Source organism: Nicotiana tabacum, chromosome 5 (genome assembly GCF_000715075.1).
Source record: "Nicotiana tabacum cultivar K326 chromosome 5, ASM71507v2, whole genome shotgun sequence".
Taxonomy (NCBI): domain Eukaryota; kingdom Viridiplantae; phylum Streptophyta; class Magnoliopsida; order Solanales; family Solanaceae; genus Nicotiana; species Nicotiana tabacum.
Genome location: NC_134084.1, coordinates 143891176 through 143917827, shown reverse-complemented (window position 1 = coordinate 143917827; position 26652 = coordinate 143891176). Strand labels below are relative to the sequence as shown.

At 38.3% G+C, this 26652-nt stretch overlaps 1 protein-coding gene and 1 pseudogene across 3 annotated transcripts; one reads left to right on the top strand and one right to left on the bottom strand.

Moving 5' to 3' along the window:
• The first annotated feature begins 364 nt into the window (after window positions 1-364).
• Window positions 365-8219, top strand: LOC107771403 (phosphatidylinositol 4-phosphate 5-kinase 9). 3 transcript variants are annotated; one of them, XM_016590757.2, is made up of 9 exons: window positions 365-503; window positions 1998-3348; window positions 3594-3761; window positions 4227-4392; window positions 4884-4994; window positions 5437-5624; window positions 6950-7107; window positions 7227-7389; window positions 7722-8219. In XM_016590757.2, the coding sequence occupies exons 2-9, from the start codon at window positions 2114-2116 to the stop codon at window positions 7996-7998; spliced, it is 2466 nt and encodes an 821-aa protein (XP_016446243.2). In that variant the 5' UTR covers window positions 365-503; window positions 1998-2113; the 3' UTR covers window positions 7999-8219. The 3 variants fall into 3 exon arrangements, with proteins under 3 accessions (XP_016446243.2, XP_016446245.2, XP_016446244.2); XM_016590759.2 differs by lacking the exon at window positions 365-503 and adding an exon at window positions 562-1477; XM_016590758.2 differs by lacking the exon at window positions 365-503 and adding an exon at window positions 663-802.
• A 500-nt stretch (window positions 8220-8719) lies between these two features.
• The window catches only part of LOC107771405 (uncharacterized), a 44378-nt pseudogene continuing 26445 nt past the window's right edge, over window positions 8720-26652 (bottom strand).

The window sequence follows — 26652 nt, the reverse complement described above, 5'->3', positions numbered from 1 at the left end:
ACATTCTTCTTTTAATTTTTACTTCCTCTGTTCCAATTAGATAAAGAATGATATATTTCTATGCTCGGAAAATAATTCCAGTTTAAACTCTTCATTCTACATATTTTTCCTTACCGAGAAGTTTTTATAACCGCACAAATATCATGGCCTCATAATACTTTTGCCCCTTAAACTTTCCAAATAACAAGCGTTAAAAGTCTTATTTTTTCTCCTAAACTAAACTCCATCTCAAATCAAACTAACTCACAGAGGAAGTAAACTGCTATTGTCATTATTATTATATTATTTTGGTTCAAATGTAATTTTTTTTAAAATTTAAATCATATGCCTCGATTTCTAAAATTTTCTGCTCCCAGTATTTTTATTGCTCTTTTGTGATTCATAGCAACAAAACGGAATTTCATCTTCAGAAAGCGAAACATAAACTGAAACTGAAAGGCACCTTTTTCACTTCTTCCAACTTACCTTTCCGCTTGCGCGCTCTCTCTCTCTATACATTGGCGGTACTTTCTCTCTCTACTAAAGTGTGTATATCACGCGCCACACACTATTTTTTTTTTCAAACCTATGATTATTGATGATGATTATGTTTGAATATAATCTTATTTTCTTTGGAAAACAAATATTTGGATAGTATAATGTAGATTGTTGTGTTGTATTTTTGCGTTTGAGAGTTGAAGTTTTGCTTGTTTTCGTTTGGATATGGTTTGTCGTGAGAACTTGAAATCAACACGCTTAAGGCTCGAAGGCGAATAAATTGAAATATTTGCAGAGAAATCTCTGTGAAGTTTTGCTTTTTAGTGTATGTTTCATTTTACAATCCTTTTGTAATTGTGTACAAGCAGCCTTTTTGATCATTTGCATTTGATGAATAGAAATGGTGTTAAATGCTGAAAGACAAATTTTTCTTCTTTTTTCTTATGGTCTAGAGGAGCATAAAGTATTCGATATTAGTATCATTTGAGTAATTAGGCATTTTTTTATACAATCCTTAAGTGGTCTGACTCACGTGTTTCTTTTTCCAAATTCTATAGCAGTATAGGTCACGGTTAAGTTGTATAGGTAAGGTGTTAGAGCCGTGGAATTAGCCACCGGTGCTTGCATCATGGTATGCACTCCCGTGGGTGTGACCCTCCCCGGACCCTGCTAAAAATCAGGATGCTTTGTGCACCGTTTTTTTTTTAATAGCAGTATAGGGCTATCAGTAGTTATGACATGTAAATTGATAGCATCTTTTGGGTAATAACTTGAGAACAGCAATTCCATGTGAGCTGATTGATTGTTTCATGTTTCTGAGCTTATGATTTTTTGTCTACTCTCCTTGTGTTAAATCTTGACAGTTAAGATAGTGTTAGCTCGTTATTTGGATTTCCTGGAGGCCAGAGGCAGAGCTGTGTAGAGCCAACGAATCAATTGAATCCCCTTCATTAGAAAATAATACTGTGCAAATCGGGCAAAAAAGAGTTTTTTTGTCAACGTACGCTCTACCCTCCCCAGACCCTACTTGTAGGAATAGATTGGGTATGTTGTTATTATTGGTTTGTATATAAACTTTTGAATCCCTTGACATAAGGGATTCCAGTGTAGTGGCAATGGGGTTCAAATATTGCTTTTGGTCACAAGTTTATATCCTAAGCGTGACAGTCTAGTAATTTCCTTGAATTCCCTTGCATGAATTCCTGGCGCGGCCACTACTAGAGGTTAGGATGTTATACTATGATTGAGTCAAATGGTCTGATTTACCGATCTTTCTTGAATATTCAATTCATGGACCTTTTATGGCATGTATCGTGTTTGAGTATGACCTTTAAGGCTATTATTTCTTGAAATAAGAGTTAACACAGTGCACGGATGATTGGAATTCTAGTCTAGCTTCCTATTCTTATTTGTGGACTCAGAAAGAATTTCAATCTTTTTCTTCTTTTACTTTATATTTTGTTCTATAAGACGAATTTGTCTATCAGTAGGTTCAATTACTGTGCTTTTCTTTCTTTCAGGTCAAAGCAGGGGAAATTCATCAAATCATTTTACACTCGGGGTGTGTGCTTTAGCTAGTGAGATAATCTTGGCCTTTCCTCATCCAATATAAAACTGAAACTTCTCGGGATTTTGCATGTCTGGTCTTGTGGCCATTGTTGATAATATTGGAAAAACACTTTCTTTGTCAGATAGGACAAAGTCGCTGGACGCCCTGTTAATTAATGACAATAACCGCTCTAGCAAATGGACAAATGGTGATGTCTGTCATACTTCTGAAAGCACCAGCTTTAGAGTTAGGGATATCTTCTTACCAAATGGGGAATCATATTCTGGATCCCTGCTTGGAAACATACCTGAGGGTTCAGGAAAGTATATCTGGTCAGATGGTTGTCGGTACGAGGGTGAGTGGAGACATGGGATGAGGCATGGACACGGGAAACTAGAATGGCCTACTTCTGCTGTCTATGATGGTCAATTTTCAGGTGGTTATATGCATGGTGAGGGGACATATATTGCACCTGATAAAGTGACATATAGGGGACGCTGGCGGTTGAACCTCAAACATGGTCTAGGGTATCAAGTGTATCCCAACGGAGATATTTTTGAAGGATCCTGGATCCAAGGAACCCCTGAAGGACCTGGTAAGTATACATGGGCGAATGGGAATGTCTACTCGGGCAATATGAAGGGAGGGAACTTTTCTGGAAAAGGAACTCTCACTTGGATGAGTGGAGATTCATATGAAGGAAGCTGGTTAAATGGTACAATGCATGGTGTTGGTGCATATACATGGAGTGATGGTAGCTGTTATATTGGAACGTGGACACATGGAATAAAAGATGGAAAAGGAACATTTTATCCTAGTGGTAGCAGACTTACAGCTGGTCAGGAATTGTACCTCAATGCTTTGAGAAAACGAGGATTACTTCCAGATTTGAAAAAACAAAAACGAGTCTCACATATTTCTCACGCCTCTTCAGTAGATATGGGAAATGTCAAAGTAAGTGGAAACCATTCATACAATAGGCTCTCTAAGGGGAACATATTAAGGCATGAGCAGTCACAGCCCAGTAATGTTTCTCTGGAAAGACGATGGAGTCTTGAAGTAGCTATTGAGAAGGTAATTGGAAATGATATAGATGGTGTTGACATTGGGAACAATATGAATTCTCCAATTTTGGAAAGAGAATACATGCAAGGTGTACTAATAAGTGAGGTTGTCCTAAATGATCGATTCTCACCACAATCTAGAAGAGCAGCAAAAAGGAGACAAAGAAAAATTGCAAGGGAATCAAAGAGGCCAGGTGAAGCAATTATTAAGGGTCATAGGCGTTATGATGTAATGCTTAGTTTGCAGCTTGGGATCAGGTACACTACTTACAGCAATTTGTTTCCCTTGTTTCTCTCCATCCTGTTTATAGCATATTGACATTGCTTCATCCACGGTTCTTGGTAACTCCCATGAAATATTGAACATAACAGAAACCATGGTCCATATATGTGAGGTCTAAAAAAAAAGACAAGTTTCTGCCCTCCTGTTTATCTTATGTCAACCTTTATGACCAGTTAAGCTTCTAGTTTATGAATGTTGAAAGGTTATGAAATGTGAGCAGATACTCTGTGGGGAAAATTACACCGGTACAAAGACGAGAAGTTGGAGCCTCTGATTTTGGTGCCTGTTCGAGCTTTTGGATGTATTTTCCTAAAGAAGGATCTCAACTGACACCTTCTCATCAATCAGAAGATTTCAAGTGGAAAGATTATTGTCCAGTGGTTTTCAGGTTGGTCATTTACCATCTTCTACCTGCAAAGTCAATTACAATTTCTGTCCGCTAGATATAATTTTCAGTTGTCAATTCCATTGTTTTTTATTCTTGAAGGCATGTCATTATGTCTAACAGTGAGGAAATAGCTTGATCTATTCCGACGGAATTCTGATCAGTAAATGTACATCTCCCAAGTGAATTAATATATAGGATATATCTGTAAATCATTGCTTCATATCTTTTATGCCTTCTCTCAGCCCTACTTCTCCTTTGCTGATTAGTTAAGAAAGAGAATCTTCTGATAGTCATTGATCTCAACCATCGATCAACTGAGCTGACCCCCCTGTATCCCTTAGTATATTCATTTTCTGGGTGAAATTAATGGTGTCATAGAAGTCTAAGCTAATTATTGGCATTTTGTTTGTTTATTTAATATATGCATATATATGGACTAACTGAAACAGATTGACCTTCTTGTAGGAATCTGAGGGAAATGTTTAAAATTGATACTGCTGACTACATGATGTCCATCTGTGGAAATGCTGCACTTAGAGAACTTTCTTCTCCTGGGAAAAGTGGCAGTGTGTTTTTCCTGTCTCAAGATGATCGTTTCATGATTAAGACATTACGGAAGTCAGAAGTTAAGGTGTGAAATCTCAGCTTAAATGATCACACCGCCTCTTAAACTATTTTACCAGGGTGGTAGTCATGATTGTTCAGTTCGGGGAAAGCAGCTGCATGTAATGGGAAAAGATCATTTAAGAGGCTGAGTGGGGGTTAACTGAAGTACTTCCTCATCTGTAGTTTCTCTTATCTCATTAGATTGCGTTGGAAATAGCTAACCTGGATTTTCTGTTTCCTTCTCTTTCAACATTCCTTTTGAAGAGCTATGCCTCCTAATCCTTGGCATGTGTTCTTGTTTTCGTTATAGTTACAAAGACCCTCTTTTGATAAGTAATTTTGTTGCGTAGAAGCACTAAGATAGTGCTTACAATAACTTCTCAAAACATCTCATTTTTGTAAACCTCTGACTAATTTATTAGCGTTCCTCTGATATTTGCAAGATAGGTATATGAAAAGAGCACTATTTCAATTAGTGTCGGTTATAATTCTTATTAACGTTCATCTCATTTGTAGGTTTTGCTGCGGATGCTTCCAGATTATCATCGTCATGTCAAAGCCTATGAGAATACTCTCATCACCAAATTTTTTGGCCTTCACAGGATAAAGCCTTCAAGTGGACAAAAGGTATAAACTGTAAAACAATCACATTATTTCATCATTCCTTTGTTGTACTTATGAGTTTCTACAAGCTGCGAAAGGTAAAGTTAGAATAACTTGAGAAGCTATTTGACATCAAACATGTATACTGTTTAATAATGAAAGAAAAAACTTTTTTTTTTTACAAAATTAAGTAGGAAGTTGGCTTCTCACTGACATAAAAATGATTAATCATAAAATATTGTATAACACATCTCAAAATACTATAAATTGATACGTAGAGACTTACATGTTTAGATATTTAATTAGTCACATCAATGACAAGTATATGTTTATCTGAGTAAAATTTTTGACAAGTGGTTTGGTTCCAGAACATTTTTCCTTACGTGCATGCTATCATTTGAAGAAAGAACATATAGACTTTTGCATATAAAAACTAACTCTTTTTTTTTCCCAATAACATTTGCAGTTCTGCTTTGTAGTAATGGGAAATATGTTCTGCACAGAGTTAAGAATCCACCGACGATTTGATCTTAAAGGTTCTTCACTTGGACGATCTGCAGACAAGGTCGAAATTGACGAGAACACAATTCTTAAGGATCTAGATTTGAACTACTGTTTTTATCTGGAGCCTTCTTGGCAGGAAGCTTTACTAAAGTGAGTTTTGGTAAAATATTCCTTATTTTGCATGTATTTCCTATGATGTTTATGCACATAACTTTTTCTTTGCTTCTTACCTCCTTATCTTCGTAGGTCTTCACTTTATCTCTATAGTAATATGTGAAGGTTTACTTGCTATCCCGTAATGGTTGATCTTCCATAGAGCTTCTTGTAAACATTAGTGAACGTTCTGCTAGGACTTCTTCCTTTCTTAAAATCTTTTTTCTACCTTTAAAAAAAAATTCATTCTTAAGTTTGATCCAAGTCCTTTAATTATTTAGCATTTAAACCAGAAGGTACCTTGTGCTGTTAGATATTCAAGGATTTAAACAGCAACAGCCTTCCGTTACTGGTAATATTGCTGTACTGAACAAAGTGATTCAGTTAGCCCTTCAGTTAACGCCTATCTCATTAGCATGATACTTTCGAGGGATTTTGATGGATGTAGCAATTCATTCTGTAACAAAGGAAAAACTCCAATATATTGCAGTCAGTTGAATAATTTCATGACTTACTGGTTTGACATTTTCTGTTTCCTTGTATCAGGCTATTAACGATTCTCAGCCACCATAGTCGTATTTCTTTTGTAACAGTTCCACATGATTCATCTATGTAAATATGGTGGAAATTTCTTGCTGTGCTCATACCAGTCTGTTATTTTTGCAAGTTTAATAAGATAAAGAGTAAGGCTTAGAGTGCATGGATCTATTTAGTACTTTTCCTGGAAGCAGTTACAACTGGCATTCAAAAACTGTTCGAGAGTGTTTCTGTTTGATGATCACTGACTTCACTAGAACCTTTACGTATTCATGCAAATTACTTCAAGTATTTATGCATGTTTAATAAGACCGAGTAATGTTTCGTGTGCATTTATCTGGTGCTTTAACCTGGAATCAAGTAATACTGGCACTGGCACTGGAAACAAGACAGTGTTTCTCTTTTATATGGTCACAGACTTCACTCTAAAAATGATACTAGAATCTTCTTGAATTCATGCGCATTTCTGTGGTAACAAGTAAACAATGGTATGTGTAAATAGCTTTTCTCATTCCGTAGTTTAATGATATGATAGATCCCTATTTTGTTAATTTAAAGAGATCAAGAGGGGAAAGAATTTTTGAACTTAAGATGCCATAGAAAGAGTAGAATGTCACTAATGTAGAAGTAACCTGCATTGTCTGATGTTTCTTTAAGGAGATACCATTTTTCAATAGTGTCCCAACTGAAAATAATTGATTTGGAATAAAATTTCCTTTTTCATTTCAGCAGAGATCCTTTTAAATGCTCTCATTTTGTTTGTGGATATTCATGTACTTGTACAGGCAGATAGAGATCGATAGTAAATTTTTGGAGGAGCAGCACATAATGGATTACAGCCTCTTGTTAGGCGTTCATTATAGAGCACCCCAGCACCTACGATCTCCCATCTCGTGCAGTGGACGTACAACAGCAGAAGGATTAGGAAATGTTGCAGAAGATGGTATGTTTGTTTGTTTCATGTGATCATTTCTTTAATGTAAAATATTACTGATCCCCCTTTCTAATCAATGAGCGTGCTTGATCACTGTTTCTGAAACTTTATTATTTTATTTATTACAGAGTCTCTGGAGGATGAAATATCACCCCAGGGCCTTGTTTTAGTCCCTCGTGGTGCAGATGATAATAGTGTAGCCGTAGGACCTCATGTCAGAGGCAGCCGATTGCGAGCAGCATCCGCTACAGGTGACGAGGAAGTGGATCTCCTCCTTCCTGGGACTGCAAGGTATCTTCAAAAATCTTGAACATGGTACTTTCAGCTCACTTAAAAGTTTCATTCCGGGATAACGTGCAGGATTCAGTTGCTAGAAGTCTAGAACCACAGTGCATCAAATAGGTTCAAGTATGAATAGGGGTTTCTGATGCTCAAATCACAGTATAAAAACAGAATTAGAAATTATACAGGCAAGAAAGTTCATGACTATATATGTTCGCCCAAAGGAATGCATATTTATGCTATATATTTCATGTAATCTGTCGATTAGTTTTGATCCCTTTTTCTGTTTTACTTTTTCTGTTGATTTTTTCTAAAAGTAGCTTCCCTCTATCCCCATGCAGACTCCAGATTCAGCTTGGAGTGAATATGCCGGCAAGAGCAGAATATATACCCAGGAAAGATGAAGCACGGATGTTTCTCAAAGTATACGATGTTGTATTATATCTCGGGATCATTGACATATTGCAAGAATACAACCTACGTAAGAAGATAGAACATGCATACAAATCTATTCAGTTTGATTCTATGTCCATTTCTGCTGTGGAGCCAACATTTTATTCCCAGCGTTTCTTACAGTTCATCCGAAAGGTGTTTCCTGCAAAATCAGTAGTAAATTAGAAGAGTTTGTATATTATCATTTATGCCTCATCTTTTCCCTTAAACAACTGGTCCCATGACTTGTTTGTAGCGTCCTCATGGGTTGACAGATATGTATCTACTATTTGCACTTATTGAGAATACACTAGACGGCTTACAGGGGTTTATAGTGTATCTATTGATTTCCTTTTTTTTTTCTGGGAAAAAGTAAATATAAACTCTTCTGGCAACAATGGAAAAAATTTTCTTTGCTGTCATTTGATTTTATCAACAACATTTCTGCATTTTTGTACATCATTACTATTGAAGATACCACCAACACACTGACTTGAATTTCAATTTAGTAGAGAGGCAACAATCAAGTTGAGATGGAGGTTGGCAACCTGGATATGCCTGAAGATGTCAGGCTAATTTCCCAAGACACCAATGAAAAATATAAATAAATAAAAAGAATCTGCCAAGAAGATAGATTGATGACAATTTAAGTACCAATGTATCTTATTAACTCAGATTTGGCTCCTGAAAATTGAGAAGATTAAATTTACACACGTATAAGCCTTCATTTCAGTGGAGCAGCAGCTAATGCACCAGGCCACTTATGATATTTGAAGTCCGTATATATTAATTACATTCTCTGCCCTAAAGCAATATTAGGCAGAGCAACACGCAGTCACGATTTCAAGCCTATGCTACAATTACCTTCTGACTCTTCAAACAAAGCATATCTACAAAACTCATCACCAGAAGAGTGAACTTGACTGATGCATCCATGCAAATTGTATCATGGCCTATGTTCATCGTCCCATGTTGGGTGGCGGAGGTGGTGGGTGCATTCCTTGGCCTTGCATCTGTTGCCCCGGGAAAACTTGTGGAGACATCATTGGTGGTCTCCCCATGTGTGCACCAGGAGTGAAATTAGCCATTGTAACACCACCAATTGGAGTGTTGGGAATAAACCCCGTAAAAATAATATTCACGGTATCAGTGATAAATGCGGACCACTAAGTTATGGTTAAATCAGCAAGAATAAAAATGCAGCAAAAATGAGTCCAAGATTTTACGTGGAAACCCTTCTGAATAAGGGAAAAACCACGGCCAAGAAGAACAACTGATATCACTATAGCGAGGATTTTACACTGTGTAGTAACGAGTACGAATACTCCTAAGACCACTACATCCTCAAAAGAATAAATACTCTTTTGCTTTTTCACCTCACTACAATATCTCTCACACTCTATTTTTCTTCACAAACTATTTTCTTATAGTCTATGGAATACCTTGCTCTCTCTCTTTTCTCTCTTTTGTTGGTGTACTACAAATGGCCGAGAAGCTTTCTATTTATAAAGATTCTATATCCCTACAGATGTCACCAGTGACATCAAAAGAAAGAAATATTCAAACTCTTCAATTTGAGCAATTCAACAAAAATGGTGGCTGCCAAAAAAGACTTAGAAGTCTTTATCACATCTATTTTTCTTCTTCTTCATTTATGGGGATGGACCCTACAAATCTCCCTCTCCAGAACCATTCACCTGAAGGAAGTAATACCGGACTTCTAGTTTGAGCGCATGCCGGCAAGTTCTTTGCAAAACTCAAACTTGTATCTTGGTACTACCTTGGTCAACATATCTGCAGGATTTTCACTCGTGTGAATCTTTTTGACTTGAAGTGATTCATTCTCCACTTGCTCACGAATCCAATGATATCTCACATCTATATGCTTTGTTCTTGCATGGTACATGGAGTTCTTGCTCAAATTTATTGCACTTTGACTATCACAATAGACAACATACTCCTTTTGATGCAATTCCAGCTCTTGAAGAAACCGCTTGAGCCATACCATCTCCTTGCCAGCTTCTGTAGCGACAATGTACTCTGCTTCAGTTGTTGAAAGTGCAACACACTTCTGCAACTTAGATTTCCATGATATAGCTCCCCTTGAAAATGTAAACAAATATCCAGTAGTGGATTTTCTGTTATCAATGTCACCTGCCATATCAACATCTGTATAGCCTTTCAAGATTGGATCAGATCCTGCAAAGCACAAACAATCTCCTACAGTACCTCTTATATACCTGAGTATCCACTTGACTGCTTCCAAATGTTCCTTTCCGGGATTTTCAAGAAACCTGCTAACAACACCAACTGCATGAGCAATATTAGGTCGAGTGCATACCATTACATACATCAAACTTCCGACAGCAAAGGAATAAGGAATCTTGGCCATTCTCTTTTTTTTCCTCCGTTATTGTAGGACACATCTTCTTGCTCAACTTCAGATGACCAGGAAGGGGTGTGGGAACCAACTTAGCACTTTTCATATTAAAGTGCTCCAGTACACGTTCTATGTACTTCTCCTGTGACAAGTAAAGCTTTCTTTCGTTTCTCGAACGAGTAATTCTCATGCCCAAAATCTGCTTAGCATGACCCAAGTCTTTCATTGCAAAAGACTTATTTAACTGTTTCTTCAACTCGTAAATCTTGAAAGCATTCCTGCCCACAATCAACATATCATCCACATATAGTAAGAGGATGATAAAATCATCATCAGAAAATCTTTGTACAAACACACAGTGAACTGAAGAAGTCTTCTTGTAGCCTTGCTCCGCCATAACAGACTCAAACTTCTTGTACCACTGTCTGGGAGTTTGCTTCAATCCATATAGACTCTTCTTAAGTTTGCATACAAAATTTTCTTTACCTTTTTCCTTGAAACCTTCAGGTTGTTCCATATAAATCTCCTCTTCTAAGTCACCGTGAAGAAAAAACAGTCTTCACATCCATCTGCTCAATCTCCAAATCAAGACTGGCAGTCAAACCAAGAACTGTCCGAATGGAGGACATTTTCACGACAGGAGAAAATATTTCGTCAAAGTCAATACCTTTCCTTTGACCAAATCCCTTGACAACCAATCTAGCTTTGTATCTGGGCTTCAAACTATGTTCTTCAACTTTAACTTTGAATACCCACTTGTTCTTCAAAGCTCTCATGCCCTTAGGCAATTTTACCAACTCATAAGTATGGTTCTCATGCAGAGATTTCATCTCATCTTACATGACTTCAATCCATTGATCTTTGTGCTCATCTTCTATGGCCTCCACATAACATTCAGGTTCTCCCCATCAGTGAGTAATACATACTCATTGGGTCAATAACGGGAGGAAGAAGTACGACGTCTAGAAGACCTCCTGAGTGGAATATCTAACTCATCCACAGCTTCGTGAGTAGGAGCATTTACCTCATCAGCTTTAGCATTATTATCACCATCACCATCAATATGCTGATCTGGAATATGGTGCTGGGTATCACCATCATCATTGAGCCCACCAACGTCATTCGCATTTGTATGAGGAACTTGATCAAGATTAACTAAACCTTCAGAACTTGGAGATTTTAGCTTCTCCGCTTTATTAATGTCTTCAATGATTTGATCCTCCACGAAGATAACATCACGGATTCTCATGACTTTCTTCTCAATTAGATCATATAGCCTGTAACCCAACTCATCAAGTCCATAACCAATGAAGATGCGCTGCCTTGTCTTGGCAGTTAATTTTTATCTCTCATCTTTAGGTACATGTACAAAAGCTTTGCAACCAAACACTTTCAAGTGGTCATAGGAAACATCCTTGCCATACCAAACTCTGTTTGGAACATCACTTTGCAAAGCAACCACAGGGGATAGATTAATAACATGTGCTGCGGTCAACAAAGCCTCACCCCAAAAGGAATTCGACAACTTTGCTTCAGAAAGCAAACATCTGACTCTTTCCATCAAGGTCCTGTTCATCCTTTCTGCTAAACCATTAAGCTGAGGAGTCTTAGGAGGAGTCTTCTGGTGTTTGATACCCTATTGCTTGCAGTATTCGTCAAACGGTCCACAATATTCCCCACCGTTATTAGTACGAATACACTTCAGCTTCTTTCCTGTTTCTCTTTCAACTGAAGCCTAAAACTACTTAAAGACACCCAACACTTGGTCTTTAGTCTTCAAGATGTAGACCCAAAGTTTCCTTGAGCAATTATCAATAAAGGTAGCAAAATAAAGTGTACCACCCAAAGTCCTTGTCTTCATTGGACCATATAAATATGAATGCACCAACTCAAGCAACTCTGTTTTTCTTGAAGGAGGATGAGACTAGAAAGAAACTCTTTTTTGTTTTCCAGCCAAGCAGTGCTCACATTTTTCTAATTTTGCACTTTCAAAATTTGACAACAATTTCTTCTTGGCCAGAACATTTAGTCCTTTCTCGCTAATGTGGCTAAGCCTCTTATGCCATAACGTTGAAGAGTTATGGCTCTCAACGGCATTCACCATATCAACACAGGTAGAGGCCGTAGTCCAATATAGACCACGACGCTTTTCCCCACGAGCCACAATCATGGAGCCCTTAGTGAGCTTCCACTTTCCAGCACCATTGGTACTGACATATCCCTCATCATCCAAAACACCACTAGATATCAAGTGCAAACGAACATCAGGTGCATGTTTTACATTGTTTAAAACTAGTTTAGTTCCAATACTAATTTCTAAACAAATTGTTCCAACACCAGCCACCCTAGATACAGTCTCATTACCCATACTCAAAGTTCCAAAGTCACCCTGAGTATAAGATGAAAAAAATTCCTTCCTTGATATCACATGATATGCGGCACCACTGTCCACAACCCAGCTTGACTCATCATAAGCAATATTTATCAGATCCGCATCAAACAATAACAAGATCTCCTGTAGTGACAGTGGCCATACAATTGCCATCTTCTTTCTGTTCTTCTTTGTCTCTATTTTCCTTTTTCAAAATCCGGTAGAACTTCTTTGTGTGCCCTTTCTTCCCGCAATGATAGCACTCAATATCTTTAAGTCTGCTTCTGAATTTGCTTCTATTATGTTCTCTATTTTGAGAACCCCGATTCTTGCTTCTCCCCCTAGAGTCAGTCACTAAGACATCTGACAAGGAGGAACCCTTAGATTTTCTTCTCAACTCTTCAGTTAAAAGGCTGCTCTTGGCAAGATCTATAAAGATCACACCATCCGGAGCAGAATTTGATAATGAAGTTCTAAGAATTTCCCAAGAATCTGGTAGGGAACCAAGTAGAAACATGCATTGAATTTCTTTATCAAATTTAAGGCCCATAGCAGATAACTGGTTCATAATCCCCTGAAAATTATTTAGATGATCTGTCATCGTGGAACCATCATGGTATTTAAACCCAACATCTGCTTTATCAGAAACATCTTGTTGTTTCTAGTTTTCCAAGCATACAAACTTTTAAGGTTCTCCCATAGGGTCCGAGCATGTGTCTCCCCAGAAATATGGTTCAAAATATTATCGTCAACCCACTATCTAATAAAGCCGCAAACTTGCCTGTATAACAAATTTCACTCTTCATCTGATTTATTATCAGGCTTTATAGTGGTGAAGACATGTTGATGAAAATTCTTGACATAGAGCAAATCTTCCATTTTGCCCTTCCAAATGACATAATTTGTGCCATTTAAAGTAACCATTCTACTAGTGTTGACTTCCATTGTTTATCACAAATATAAATACTATTTATTAGGAGACCAAAGTAATTCTTTTCTGATGTGGAAGTTTAGACTCTGCTGCAACAACAGAGCATATTCAGACAGAACCTTGGCTTTGATACCGCTTGTTGGGAATAAACCCCGTAAAAATAATATTCACGGTATTAGTGATAAACGCGGATCACTAAGTTATGGTTAAATCAGCAAGAATAAAAATGCAGCAAAAATGACACCAAGATTTTACGTGGAAACCCTTCTAAATAAGGGAAAAACCACGGCCAAGAAGAGCAACTGATATCACTATAGCGAGGATTTTACACTGTGTAGTAACGAGTACGAATACTCCTAAGACCACTACACCCTCAAAAGAAAAAAATACTCTTTTGCTTTTTCACCTCACTACAATATCTTTCACACTCTATTTTTCTTCACAGATTATTTTCTTATAGTCTATGGAATACCTTGCTCTCTCTCTTTTCTCTCTTTTGTTGGTTTATTACAAATGGCTCAGAAGCTCTCTATTTGTAGAGATTCTATATCCCTACAGATGTCATCAGTGACATCAAAAGAAAGAAATATTCAAACTCTTCAATTTGAGCAATTCAACAAAAACGGTGGCTACCAAAAAAGACTTAGAAGTCTTTATTACATCTATTTTTCTTATTCTTCATTTATGGGGATGGACCCCACATGGAGGGGGTGGGGTAGTCAAGTTAGCACCTGGAGGCATATGCCTAGGTCTATTAGCCATAGGCAGAGGAGGAGGCGACAACATAGACCCCGGGGAAGATGGTGGGCCTCTAGGCGGGGCTGGCGCTCCGGGGGGGGGGGGGGGGTGGGTCCTTGCGGTGGTGGTGGCGGCGGAGGCAAAGTTCTAGGTGGGGCATCAGGTGTTGTTCCGTTAGCTATAGGAGCAGGTTGCTGTTTGTTGGTCTCTTGCGGCTTAATCTTGAAGTATAATTGCAACTAAAATCAATTTGACCAGGTGAAATGTCAGATTTACCATGAGGAAAATTAGTGAAACTTGGCAAAGAAATATAAACCTCCCAAGTAGGCATTATAGTCCAAACTCATTGGAGTTTGAAACCTTCAAACGACTTACAGTCAACATTTTTGAGTCTGGATCCCAACGAGAGAAGAACTTTGGTGTAGATTTATCAATCTCGACGCTCGGAACCTAAAGAATGCACGTTTTCAGTTTTGAAACAGATCTCTCATTAAAAAAAAACTAAGAAGCATAAGTGCTGCACCATGACAAGAATATTTCTACTTTAGAACCAAACTACCTTGAACGCAATGATCTCATACGATTCAGCAGCGAACAAAAGAAACTGACATCTTTTATCAAAAGGTTGAACTTTCTGCACAAAAGGTAAAATAAAAGAAAATACATAAGGATGAATATCCTGTTAATATTTGAAATGATTCTTATATAGCAATAGAATACTTGAGAAAAGATAATTGTAGGACATAACAAACCTGCTCAAATGAGGACATGAATCAATGCCTTGGCTTTGTATTATCTTCAATCTCAGGATATTCAATCTACAACAACATTGAAAGTCATGAAACTATTGATGGGCAAATACAATTTTTTAGAAACATGCATTTTGTGCAATTAGAGTTTATGCTAACATAGTACATACTTTGAGTATGTGATCATAGGCAGGTAGCTAAAATCACCCAAAAAGGCACTTGATTAGCACCCGTAGAAATGTGCTCTCAAATTTATTTCATATATCTCAATATGTAACACCATTGACTTCCTAGGGGGTTAGGAAGAAGGATTCCAAAAAATCCTTGGGAACAATGAGCAAAAGGATATCTCAGAAGGAAAGTAGGAGGCTGTATTGGCAAAGATCAAAAGGTGAACAACTGCACTAAAAAAATCAGCGAAAAGTCTGAGGTTTTAGTACTATACTCTATTACTGAACTAGCAACTTAGCTCGAAGGAAGGCCAGCCCTTCCCTATCCTTTCTACCTCGGCCAACCCTAAGATTCTGTTTCCTATCAATCCCAACTTAGTATACAAACTCAAGAAACTGATCCACGTTATCGCCTGCAACCTACCTCTAATCTATGATATTTGTGCATTTCTCTTCTTTAGAGCATCTAGTAAACCACTTTTAATGTGGACAAAATCCTACTACTGCCCTCTTTCTCATTCGTCACGCAATCATTAAGATTCAAGAAGCCCTTTTGCCAATACATTAAGTTTCTAGTAACACTTTCACATTTTTAATGGTTTTGAAAGACACTAAAATTATTTTTCCTTATTTCGTTCTCTAAATAACATGACAAGGTGTGGCACACATCTACATGCCCAAGTGCTTTCACATTATGAGGTTGCCACCTCCTTCACTGAGTGGTCCTAACACCTCCTTGTTCATCTTCAACATAAAAGACGTCACCGACTTTTTTGTCCTTCACGTATAGCTTTATTCTGTTATATTTGAACTATATTCTATTTTCTCGCACTATCTACACCAAATCGAATATGGCATCCACTCCAATTGGATATGTGTTTATAACTAACTTATCACACCAATGAGACTAGAAGTGCTTTTTAGTTTTTCCTTTACTGTATAGCCAATTGCCTTTTTTTTGGACTAGGTTTTCTACTGCCTAGTGCTTCAATTATTTAGACTGAATACTAATGCTATTCCAAAAAGGATTAAAGTCACACTTTACACATCTAATTTCGTAGTAAGTCAAAAAAGCTTATCGATATTCCTCATCATCTCTTACTCATTGCAAAAATAACATTATATTGATCTTATTTCAACACTTAATGTCATATGAGATGAGATAGTGCCATCGAACGTCAGTTAACAACAGATATGTCATCAAGATCAAAAAGAAAAAAAAGGACACCAAAAGACATGGCGTACCTGAAATAGAAGAGATCTTTGTTTTGTCTCTAGATCAAACTGCTTGGTTACTCGATATCCAGGCCGACCAATTTTAACTGCAATTGCAACAGACGAACAACTTAGTATAGGTTAACCAATCAACTAGAATACCTTGATAACTATCATCAAACTATTCATTTCTCACTCTGAAGATCTAATGCTTAATAGAATTAATTTTTAAAGCATCCAGTATTGGAAGTCCATTGGCCATATTATATTTGGATCCACTGGGAAGGCCCACTAAGAAGGTAAACCGCTATCTATCAAAAGGTTGTCCATTCTCGATGCTTGAACTCGACACCTCTAGTTAAGAGTGGTGAATTCTTACCATTACACCACTTTCTCGATAAAATAAAGTACAGAAGGTACTACCGAAGTTCTGAATTATTACAAAATCTAATATTTTCAGAAATTTTGCCAATGAAAAATGGCAACGTCAAAATCTTTATTTGAAATCCGACTCAAATTACTTTTTTTGTTGAGAAGGTAACATTTGTGTATATTTATATAATGGTACATAGGTTGTACCGAAACCATAGTTACATTAAAACAAAAAAAGAAGACTACTGAACTACAGTCCTAGCAGTATTCTAAAACTTCTAGGATTGATACAGTATCTTCTGGCCACTTTTGTTTACACCAAAAATAAAAAAGTAGGACACAATTCATTTTGATCTTCTGCACTGAATTGCTGTTGTCCTCAAAACATCTAGAGTTTCTCTCTTTACAGATTGTCCACCATATACATGCTGGGATAGTCCTCCATCATCTCTGCTACCAGCTCCAGTTCGAGCTTCATCCCAACTAGTGAGCACTTCAGTAATCTTAGAGGGCATTGTCCATGAGATACCTCTGAGATTAATAAATATCTTCCATAGTTGATCTGTGATCCTGCATTGTAGAAATAGATGGCTAATTGTCTCAGTTGTTTTCCCACATAAAAGCACCTAGAGCACAGTGGGATCCCCCTCTTTATAAGATTGTCCTGTGTCAGAACTGCCTCCTTTGCAAGTAACCAAGTGAAGCAAGATACCTTGTAAGGTATCTTGACTTTCCAAATATGTTTCCATGGACAATTAGTGATCTGTATATTTGAATGATTAAACATCTTGTACGCTTTATTCACCTTATGTATGCCATTGTTGTGGCCCTTCCACCAAAAAGTATCCCTTCCATTCTATAGGCCTTTGAATACTTCCAGTTGCTTGTAGAGCTCAGTCATCCTACTTAGTTCCCAGTCACTCAGCCTTCTTCTAAGTATTAGATCCCAACCTTAAGGAGTCTACATTTCAGCAATTGTCTTTTGTTTGTGTTGAGCTAGGCCATACATATCAGGGAATAGTTCCATCAACATTCCAGATCCCAACCAATTATCCTTCCAGAAGGAAGTTTTGGTACCATTTTTCACTCTGACGTAAGATTGGCTCTTCACTGCAAGCCAAAGTGTTCTGATAGATCTCCATAAGCTAACCCCATATGCTGTGTTGACTTCCTTTGAACCCAGTTGTTTTCTTCTCCATATTTAGATTTAATGACATTACTCCATAGGGATTGAGGGTCTTGAGAGTATCTCCATAACCACTTCATTTTTAGGGCCTTACTTTGATTCTTTAAATTCCTGATACCTAGCCCACCTTTGTTCTTGCCAATAATGAGAGATTTCCGTTTTACTAAGTGAAAACCCCTCTTTTTTTGTTTCCTTACCACAAGAAAGATCTTCTGAGCCTATCCAGTCTCTGAGTGACACTTACAGGGATGGAAAAGAATGACATCATATAGGTTGGAAGTGTGTCAAGTACAGAATTTATCAGAGTCAATCTTCCTCCCATAGATAGATATTGTGCTTTCCATCTAGATAGCTTCCTCTCACATTTTTCAATGACTGTGTTCCATATTTCCTTAGACTTAGACTTAGCATCTAATGGCAAACCAATATAGATCGCAGGAAGAGATCCTACTTCACCTCCCATAATTAGTGATAGATGCTCCATCTCAAGCACATCATTAATTATGAAAGGCTCTTTTTCCAGTTAATGTGTAATCCTGATATACCTTCAAACAAAACCAGGATAATTATCAAATACCACAACTGCTCCTCTTTTGCATCACAAAAAATTAAGGTGTCATCAGCATATTGGAGATGTGTAATTTCTAGGTTGTTGTTCCCAATTCTTGCTACCTCAAAGCCTTTGATCCATCCATTGAGTTGTACAGTTTTGACCATGTTGTTCAGACCCTCCATAACTATTATGAAAAAAAAGGAGATAAGGGATCTCTTTGTCTTAACCCTCTATGTGCAGGGAAGAAGCCTTCAGGGGACCCGTTAATGAGAATGGAGAATCTAACTATGGAGATACAAGCAGTCATTCAGTTGATCCATTTCTTCCCAAAACCCATTAGTTCCAGCATTTTCAGCAAGAAACTCCAATTAACATGATCGTATGCCTTCTCAATGTCTAGTTTGCACAAAATTCTTGGCTTTTTTAGTTTGTTCCTAGAATCCACTGCTTCATTGGCTATTAGAACATCATCCATTATTTGTCTTCCTTTGATGAAGGTCATCTGCTTTGCATCCACCAATTTGTTTATCACCCTCTTGAGTCTCTCTGTTAGAACCTTTAAAGCAGTTTATAAAAGCTGCCTATTAAGCTTATAGGCCTAAAGTCCCTTAATTCCTTGGCTCCCGTCTTCTTGGGAATCAAGGCTATGTATGTTGCATTGAAACTTCTTTCAAATAGTTCTTGGGAGTGAAAGTTGTGGAGAGCTTCCATGATGTCTTACTTCAATATATTCCAGCATTTGATGAAAAAACCTATAGTGTAGTCATCAGGCCCTGGAGCCTTATCTACTGCACATAGCTTCAGACAAGTCAAAACTTCTTGTTCTTCAAAGCTGTTTTGTAAAAATTCCTTTTCTTCTTCTGATATTGTGGGGCAATTGTCGAAGTTAGCTATAGGTCTCCATTCCAAAGTCTCTGTATAAAGGTTTTTATAAAATTCAATGATCACTGACTTGATTCTCCCTGGTTCCTCAATTGTTTCATCATTCACCACTAGTTGATCAATGTGGTTTCATCTTTTATGTGCATTAGCAGTTTGGTGGAAGAACTTTGTGTTCCTGTCTCCTTCCTTAAGCCAGAGAGCCCTGGATCTTTGCCTCCATGCAACTTCTTCATTCTTGAGGTGTTCCTCATATTCCATGAGGATAGACATCTTCCTCACTGATTCCTCCTCTGTCAGTGCCCTTGTTTCTTGAATAGAATCAAAGACTGCCATTTGTTTTAACAATTCTGATCTTTGAACTCCCAAGTTTCCTTGGCTGCTTCTGCTCCATTCTCTAAGTTTTCCTTTTAAAGCTTTGAGTTTGCATGCTAATACATAGTCTGGCCTCCCATGGAATTCAAATGAGTTCCACTATTCTCTGACCCTGTCTACAAAATCTTCAGTATTCAGCCATCAATTATCAAACTTAAAGTATGATTTGGTTTGCTCCCAAGACCCACATTGTAATGAAACATGAACATGGTCTGATATCAATCTTTGAAGGAGAACTTGTTTGATGTTTCTGAATCTATCATCCCAATCTTTGGAGATTAAGATTCTATCAATTCTGGAAGCAATGACCTTATTATCTCCTTTGAACCAAGTAAAAGTTCCTCCTTCTAGTTGAAGGTCGATAAGCTCCATGTCTTCTATAAAGTCTGAGACTCCACCATAGCTCTAGGCCTTATGTTGCAATTCATCTTTTCGGAAGGAAATCTAGTGACATTGAAATCGCCACATAAAGCCCAAAGCCCTTCCATCAAGCCTCTTACTGTCCCTATTTCTCCCCAAACAACTCTCCTTTCAATGACACAATTAGGGGCGTATACACCTATGATATGGCATGTGAAATTCTACAATAGAGCCTTGAATCTACATGTCAAAGTGTAGGCTCCTATTTGTAACACCTCTCCTTCCTAAACTCTGCAATCCCAAAGTATTGCAATCCCCTCTCTGGTACCACTAGCTTTCAGACATGCATACCTTACCCATCTCCTCCCCAAATCTGACTAATAACCTCCTTAATATCTCCCTCTAATTTTGTTTCCTGAAAGCAGATAATATCTGCCATCCATTCCCTCACCAAATTTTTTATAATTCTCCTCTTAGCCAAATCGTTCAAACCCCTAACATTCCATGATACTAATTTGATCAACATAAATCAATAACTGGCATGAGGTTCCCCCTACTTCTTTTTCCATTACTTTTGAATTTGACATCAAAAGAGACTAGATCTTTCAACTCTTTCTTACCTTTAAATCTATTCTTTTTGATATCTGATTCTGATTCCATCCTTCTAATTTGTCTGCAGCTATCGATTTGCAATAGCAGATCCAAAACTTCTTCTTCGTGACCCTGAAAATCCACCCCAAACATCTTGCTCAATCTGACTAAGTTCTAATGTACCCAAAGTGTTGCATTCATCTCTTTATCCGTGAGTGAATTATGATGCTGAACGGAAATAGGGCTGACATCTTCAACTATCCAATCTTCCTCATTGATCTCCGAATTGATACGACTTAATTGCTGATGTTGCCCAGGATTTACCCTTGATTGATCTTCTCCCACTTTGATTATGGCCATAGTATCTTCTGCCTTTTTTTCTCCTAAATCCCTACCCCAATTTCTTCTATTGTTCCCATGTAAATTATTGAATTCCCAGAATAGCTGTCCATTTTGCCAGTTTCCTCGAGGTTTAAATTTTGGTCCTCTATTTCCTTCTGTTTAGAGATTGATACTGCCTTCAATTCTTCTAGGCAATATTCGACTCTAATGTCTTCTGTGGGCCTTTGTTCGAAATCATTAAAAATGACTTGGGCCGAAAAATTAGGCCCAAACTTTGGTTCAGATCCAGTTATTGTTCCACTAGTATGGCCTAATAATTTCCCTTCCCCTAAAGCTTGTTTACAACACCTGCAAACATTAATTCAACCCCTAATAATTAGGCCCAAACATGCTTCTACCATAAATGTAGAGCAGCTTTCATTAATTCACACCTGCAAGACTGACTTCTGACCGTCCTTCTCATTTATTACATAGGAGGTCTTTACCCTAGGGTTTTTCAGAAGCTTCAAATTGATGGGTTCTTCGTTGGACTTCAGCAACTCCGGTAACTCTGTCTTCTCCGACAAACCTAGCTCGAATCGAGTTTGATTTTCCACCCAGATTAGGATAAAGATTTTAACCCCGTCTCTCTCAATGATAACCTCTGAAGGTATATTTCGACCATCTCGTTCTACTTCAATCCTAGCCCATTTCAGATGGTTCCTCAATTCTGTCTCTTCCTCAGTGGCTATCCACCCGCCACAAAAATCTCCAATTTCTTTGAATTTTTTTTGTGACCACAGATGCTGAGGAACTCCCATGGCTCTTATCTAGGTGGTTTTAATTGTGAGGGAGTTGGGTATACATCAAACAATGAGGTTCCACCATTCCAGACAAAACCTTTGGTTCTTCCATCTCCATTCTCCTTGGATAATTTGCTCAGCCATGTACCTGTTTGGGAATTCAAAAAGGTACAAATTTCGAGCCATGTCGTACACATTCACCCCAAAGGCTTTACGCCAAGATGCAGAGGCCCATCTCTTGATATCTGCTAAAGTGGGTCTCTCATTGGCCTCCTTTCTAAAATATCCAACGACACACCTGCTCATCAGTCCTGTGTCCTTTGCTCCAGGTATTTCGGTAATTTTAATGACTCCATTTAATGGGTTGCTCTTTACCTCATGAGTAATGTTAGGTTGCCATTTAACTCTCTTTGACTGCTCTAGCATATGGGTAGTTTGATTTAGATATTCTGGTGGGTATCAGTGTGTTTAATTGAGATTCACATTTAATAAAACTTTCTATCTGAAATGCTACATCCTTCCATCCTGTATTTATGACTGACTCAGGTATGATAATAACTGATCTAGCTTCCCCTTGTAGAGACAAGATGCTCATATACCTTCCGTGCTCATTATACTTCCTAGTACAGAAGTATTCTGAACTCTTATCTCTTGTTTTCCATCTCCTTACCACATTCTTTTGGTCTTTCGAAGCCTCTTTGAGTACAAAGCAGATCCATTCCATAATCTTTTTACTCATTGTTGATCGTCTTATCATGTTTTGTCTTCTCTCCACCCAGTTAAACCATGTGTTTTTGTTGGAATACTATCTGGTAACGTCAAAAGATTTGAAAGCAGCATTGAAATATATTCTGCGTTCCACCATTTCAAATCTTGTTTCCCGCAATAAAATCAAAAAGGTATCGGATTTGTAGTCTTCACGATCTCAGATTACTATAATAAATAAAATGGCAAACTTTCTTTCCATTTAATAATAAAATCCACTTCATCACATGCCCAGGAAAAAAACACTATAGCGTGATCAATTGTGTTACGATTTGAGAATTTAAGAAGAACTAAAGCTAAGAATTAAGCTAAGCTAAGGAAAAGAAAATGACAGATTTCATTCATGCCATGAAAATGAGCCGATGCTCAGTACATATAGCTGTAAACGTAAGTAAAGACGTAAGGACCAAAAAGAAATAAGAGAAACTTACAAGGGGTAATAAAATAATAAAGTAAATTAGCTAAATGGACTCAATTGCAAATAGTAAGACTTGTTAGCTACTCCACCAACTCCTCTCACTAACTTCATAGCACATCATTGCAAGCCCATTGTACAAGCTCCACCAATAACTCCAACCCCTTTCATTTTAAATCGTATCAGTTCTCCCCCCTTAAGAACTTCCTTGCCCTCAAGGAAGGAGAGATGGAAAAATTTACTCTGGAAGCATTTGTATCTTTCCAGATCAATGACTGTCAGCCCTGTGCAAGCATTATATATTATTGAAGTCCTCAAATCAGTTAGTTTGATATTTTTCTTTCGTGCCTTAAGAAACATCCAACGATCTTTGTAATTGAGAAGGACTAGCTTGATGATCTTGTTTTCCTCTTGGCTTTGAAGAGTTTCAACAATGAAAAGAATAGCTTGTTTAAGTCCCGAATATAGCCCCCATACTCTGCCAGCTTCTTTGGATCAATGTTCATAAGCTTTACTGCTACAACAGTGCAAGTGCTATCATTAGGAAGTCGAATCCATGATTCAAAATTCTCACCATCAGTGATCACACTTTTGCAAGTGAACTTGTTGAAAGAGGGAGAAGAATTCCTTGCAAAACATCACCTTTGCTCCTTCACTAAAACAAAGAACCTGCTGGATTTGTCTCGAGAATGAGACTGTGACTACTTCAAGTACACCCCAGAATTCCATGTGTGAAGTAATAGTATCATATTCAGCACTTTCACTTAATTTTCCTTTTGGGGCAACATTATGAGTGTTAGACCAGCAAAACAAATACACATCTGATATGCAATCCAATTTCTTTTGAGGTAGGATAATCTTGTTAAGCAAATGGGAAGGATCATACATAACTTTCTTGCAATTTTCTATTTTACCTTGTGGGGTAACACTAATAGAGACCCTTCCTCTGTCATACTCAAAATTGGTATTAACCTGTAACGATCCGGCCGGTCGTTTTGAGAGTTATAGTCCCGATACCCTATTAACTGCTTTCCTCATATCTATTTATGCTATTGTGACTTGCCAGGAGGTTTCGTTTTAGTTTTTGGAGTGTTTTGGGACACTTAGTCCCTAAACGGATTAAGTCATAAAATTTGGACCATAGTCGGAACTATATGAATTGTTGATGTTATTTTGTTGATTTGATCGCACGAGCAAGTCCGTATGATATTTTTGGACTTGTGTGCATGTTTGGTTTGGAGCCCCGAGGGCTCGGGAGAGTTTTGGAAGACGACTCTGGAATGGAATTCTGTTGATTTCGTTAGCTACCTGGGTGATTTTGGGCTTAGAGGCATGTCCGGATTGTATTTTGGAGGTCTGTAGCTCATTTAGGCTTGAAATGGCGAAAGTCAAATTTTTAGAGATTTGGACCGGTAGTGGAACTTTTGATATCGAGGATGAATTCAGATTCCAAAAGTTGGAGTAGTTCCATAGTATTGAATATGACTTGTGTACAAAATTTGGGGTCAATCGAACGTGGTTTGGTTGGTTTCGACATCAGTTGTCGAATTTGGAAGGTTCAAGTTCCTTAAGTTTGAATCGGAGATGATTTATGTTTATAGCTTTGTTTGATGTGGTTTGAGGACTCGACTAAGTTTGTATGGTATTTTACGATTGGTTGGTATGTTTGGTTGAGGTCCCGGGGACCTCGGGTGAGTTTCGGGTGGTTAACGGGTCATTTTTGGACTTTGGGAGTTGGTAGATTTCTGGTATTTTGTTGCAAACCTCCTCTTCATCGCGTTCGCGAGAGACCAGCATGGCCCGGGAGTTAGAGATAGATATCTCGTATCAGCAGGTGGTGAGTATTGCTAGGAGAGTGGACGGAATGCTTGCTCGGGGATAGGGAGGAGAGAGGGGCCAAGAGGTCTTAAGAGTCTAGCCATTTTTCTAGTACCCGTGCCCCAACTGCAGTTCGCCATGGTAGGGATTATGTGAGTCGCCCCGTTCATCCAGCTCTTCCAGCCGCCAGTGGTGTTCCAGCTCCTCCTAGACCTCAGGAGCCTTATTATGCACCTCCAATATCTAGTGTGCCACCTACACAGGGTGTTATCAGCGGTCAGTCCAGCATACCTGGCCCGAGCTAGCCACGGCCGCCACGTCCTTCCAAAGCTTGTTTTGAGTGTGGTGATGCTCGTCATATGGTGATGGATTGCCCCGACTTAGGAGGGGTGCACCTCCACACACTTCTTAGCCACATCGTGTTCCACAGGGTTCTCAGGCTATGATTACAACACCAGCTGCCACTCCACCTGCTCAGCCAGCTCGGGGTGGAGGTCTGGGAGGTAGAGGTTTCCCTAGAGGGGGAGGCCATGCTAGATACTATGCTCTTCCTGCTAGTACAGAGACTGTTGCTTCCGATTTTGTCATTATAAGTATTGTTCTGGTCTATCATAGAGATGCATCGATTCTATTCGATCCAAGCTCCACTTATTCTTATGTGTCATCTTATTTTACCCCATATTTGGGAGTATCTCGGGATTTTTTGAGTTCTCCTATTTATGTGTCTACTCCTATGGGAGATTCTCTTATTGTGGATCGCATGTACCAGTTATGTTTGATTGTTAATAGTGGTTTTGAGACCAGAGCCAATTTATTATTACTCAGCATAGTAGATTTTGATGTTATCTTGGGCATGGACTGGTTGCCGCCCTATTATGCTATTCTTGATTGTCACGCCAAGACCGTGACGCTGACTATGCCAGGTTCATCGCGATTAGAGTGGAGGGGTACCTTAGATTACACTCCCAGCAGAGTTATTTCATTTCTTAAAGCTCATGAATGGTTAAGAAGGGGTATGATGTGTATCTAGCTTATGTGAGAGATGTCAGTATTGATATACCTACAGTTGAGTTAGTCCCAATAGTGAGGGATTTACCTGATGTGTTTTTAATTGATCTTCCGGGTATGCCGCCCGACAAAGATATTGATTTTGGCATTAATTTGTTACCGAGCACTCAGCCTATCTCTATTCCTCCTTACCGTATGTCCCGTCCTGAGTTGAAGGAGTTGAAGGAACAATTGCAGGAATTGCTTGAGAAAGGCTTCATTCAGCCTAGTGTGTCACATTGGGGTGCTCCTGTCTTGTTTGTGAAGAAAAAGGATGGTTCTATGCGTTTGGCATTGATTATCGCCAGTTGAACAAAGTTATAGTGAAGAACCGGTATCTTTTGCCTCGTATTGATGGCTTATTCGATCAGTTACAGGGTGCCAGGGTATTTTCCAAGATTGAATTGCATTCAGGTTATTATCAATTTTGAAGATTTGGGAGCCAGATATCCCGAAGACTGCTTTTAGGACTCGGTATGGTCATTACGAGTTCTTTGTCGTGTCATTTGGGCTGACCAATGCCCCAGCAGCATTTATGCATTTGATGCACAGTGTATTTCAACCTTATCTTGACTTGTTCGTCATTGTCTTTATTGATGACATTCTGATGTACTCCCGGATTTGGGAAGATTATGAGCAGCACCTGAGGACAGTACTTCAGACCTTAAGAGAAAAGAAGTTATATGCAAAGTTCTCTAAATGCGAGTTCTGGTTAGATTCCGTAGCATTCTTGGGTCATGTGGTATCGAGTGAAGGTATCAAGGTGGATCCGAAGAAAGTGGAAGCAGTGCAGAGTTGGCC

What these genes read in the sequence shown, in the direction of transcription:
- LOC107771403 (XM_016590757.2), top strand. Translation starts at nt 2,114, where the DNA reads ATGTCTGGTCTTGTGGCCATTGTTGATAATATTGGAAAAACACTTTCT. An exon ending in TACGGAAGTCAGAAGTTAAG is followed by an intron (nt 4,393 to 4,883) that starts GTGTGAAATCTC and finishes TCTCATTTGTAG; the next exon opens with GTTTTGCTGCGGATGCTTCC. An exon ending in AGGAAATGTTGCAGAAGATG is followed by an intron (nt 7,108 to 7,226) that starts GTATGTTTGTTT and finishes TATTTATTACAG; the next exon opens with AGTCTCTGGAGGATGAAATA.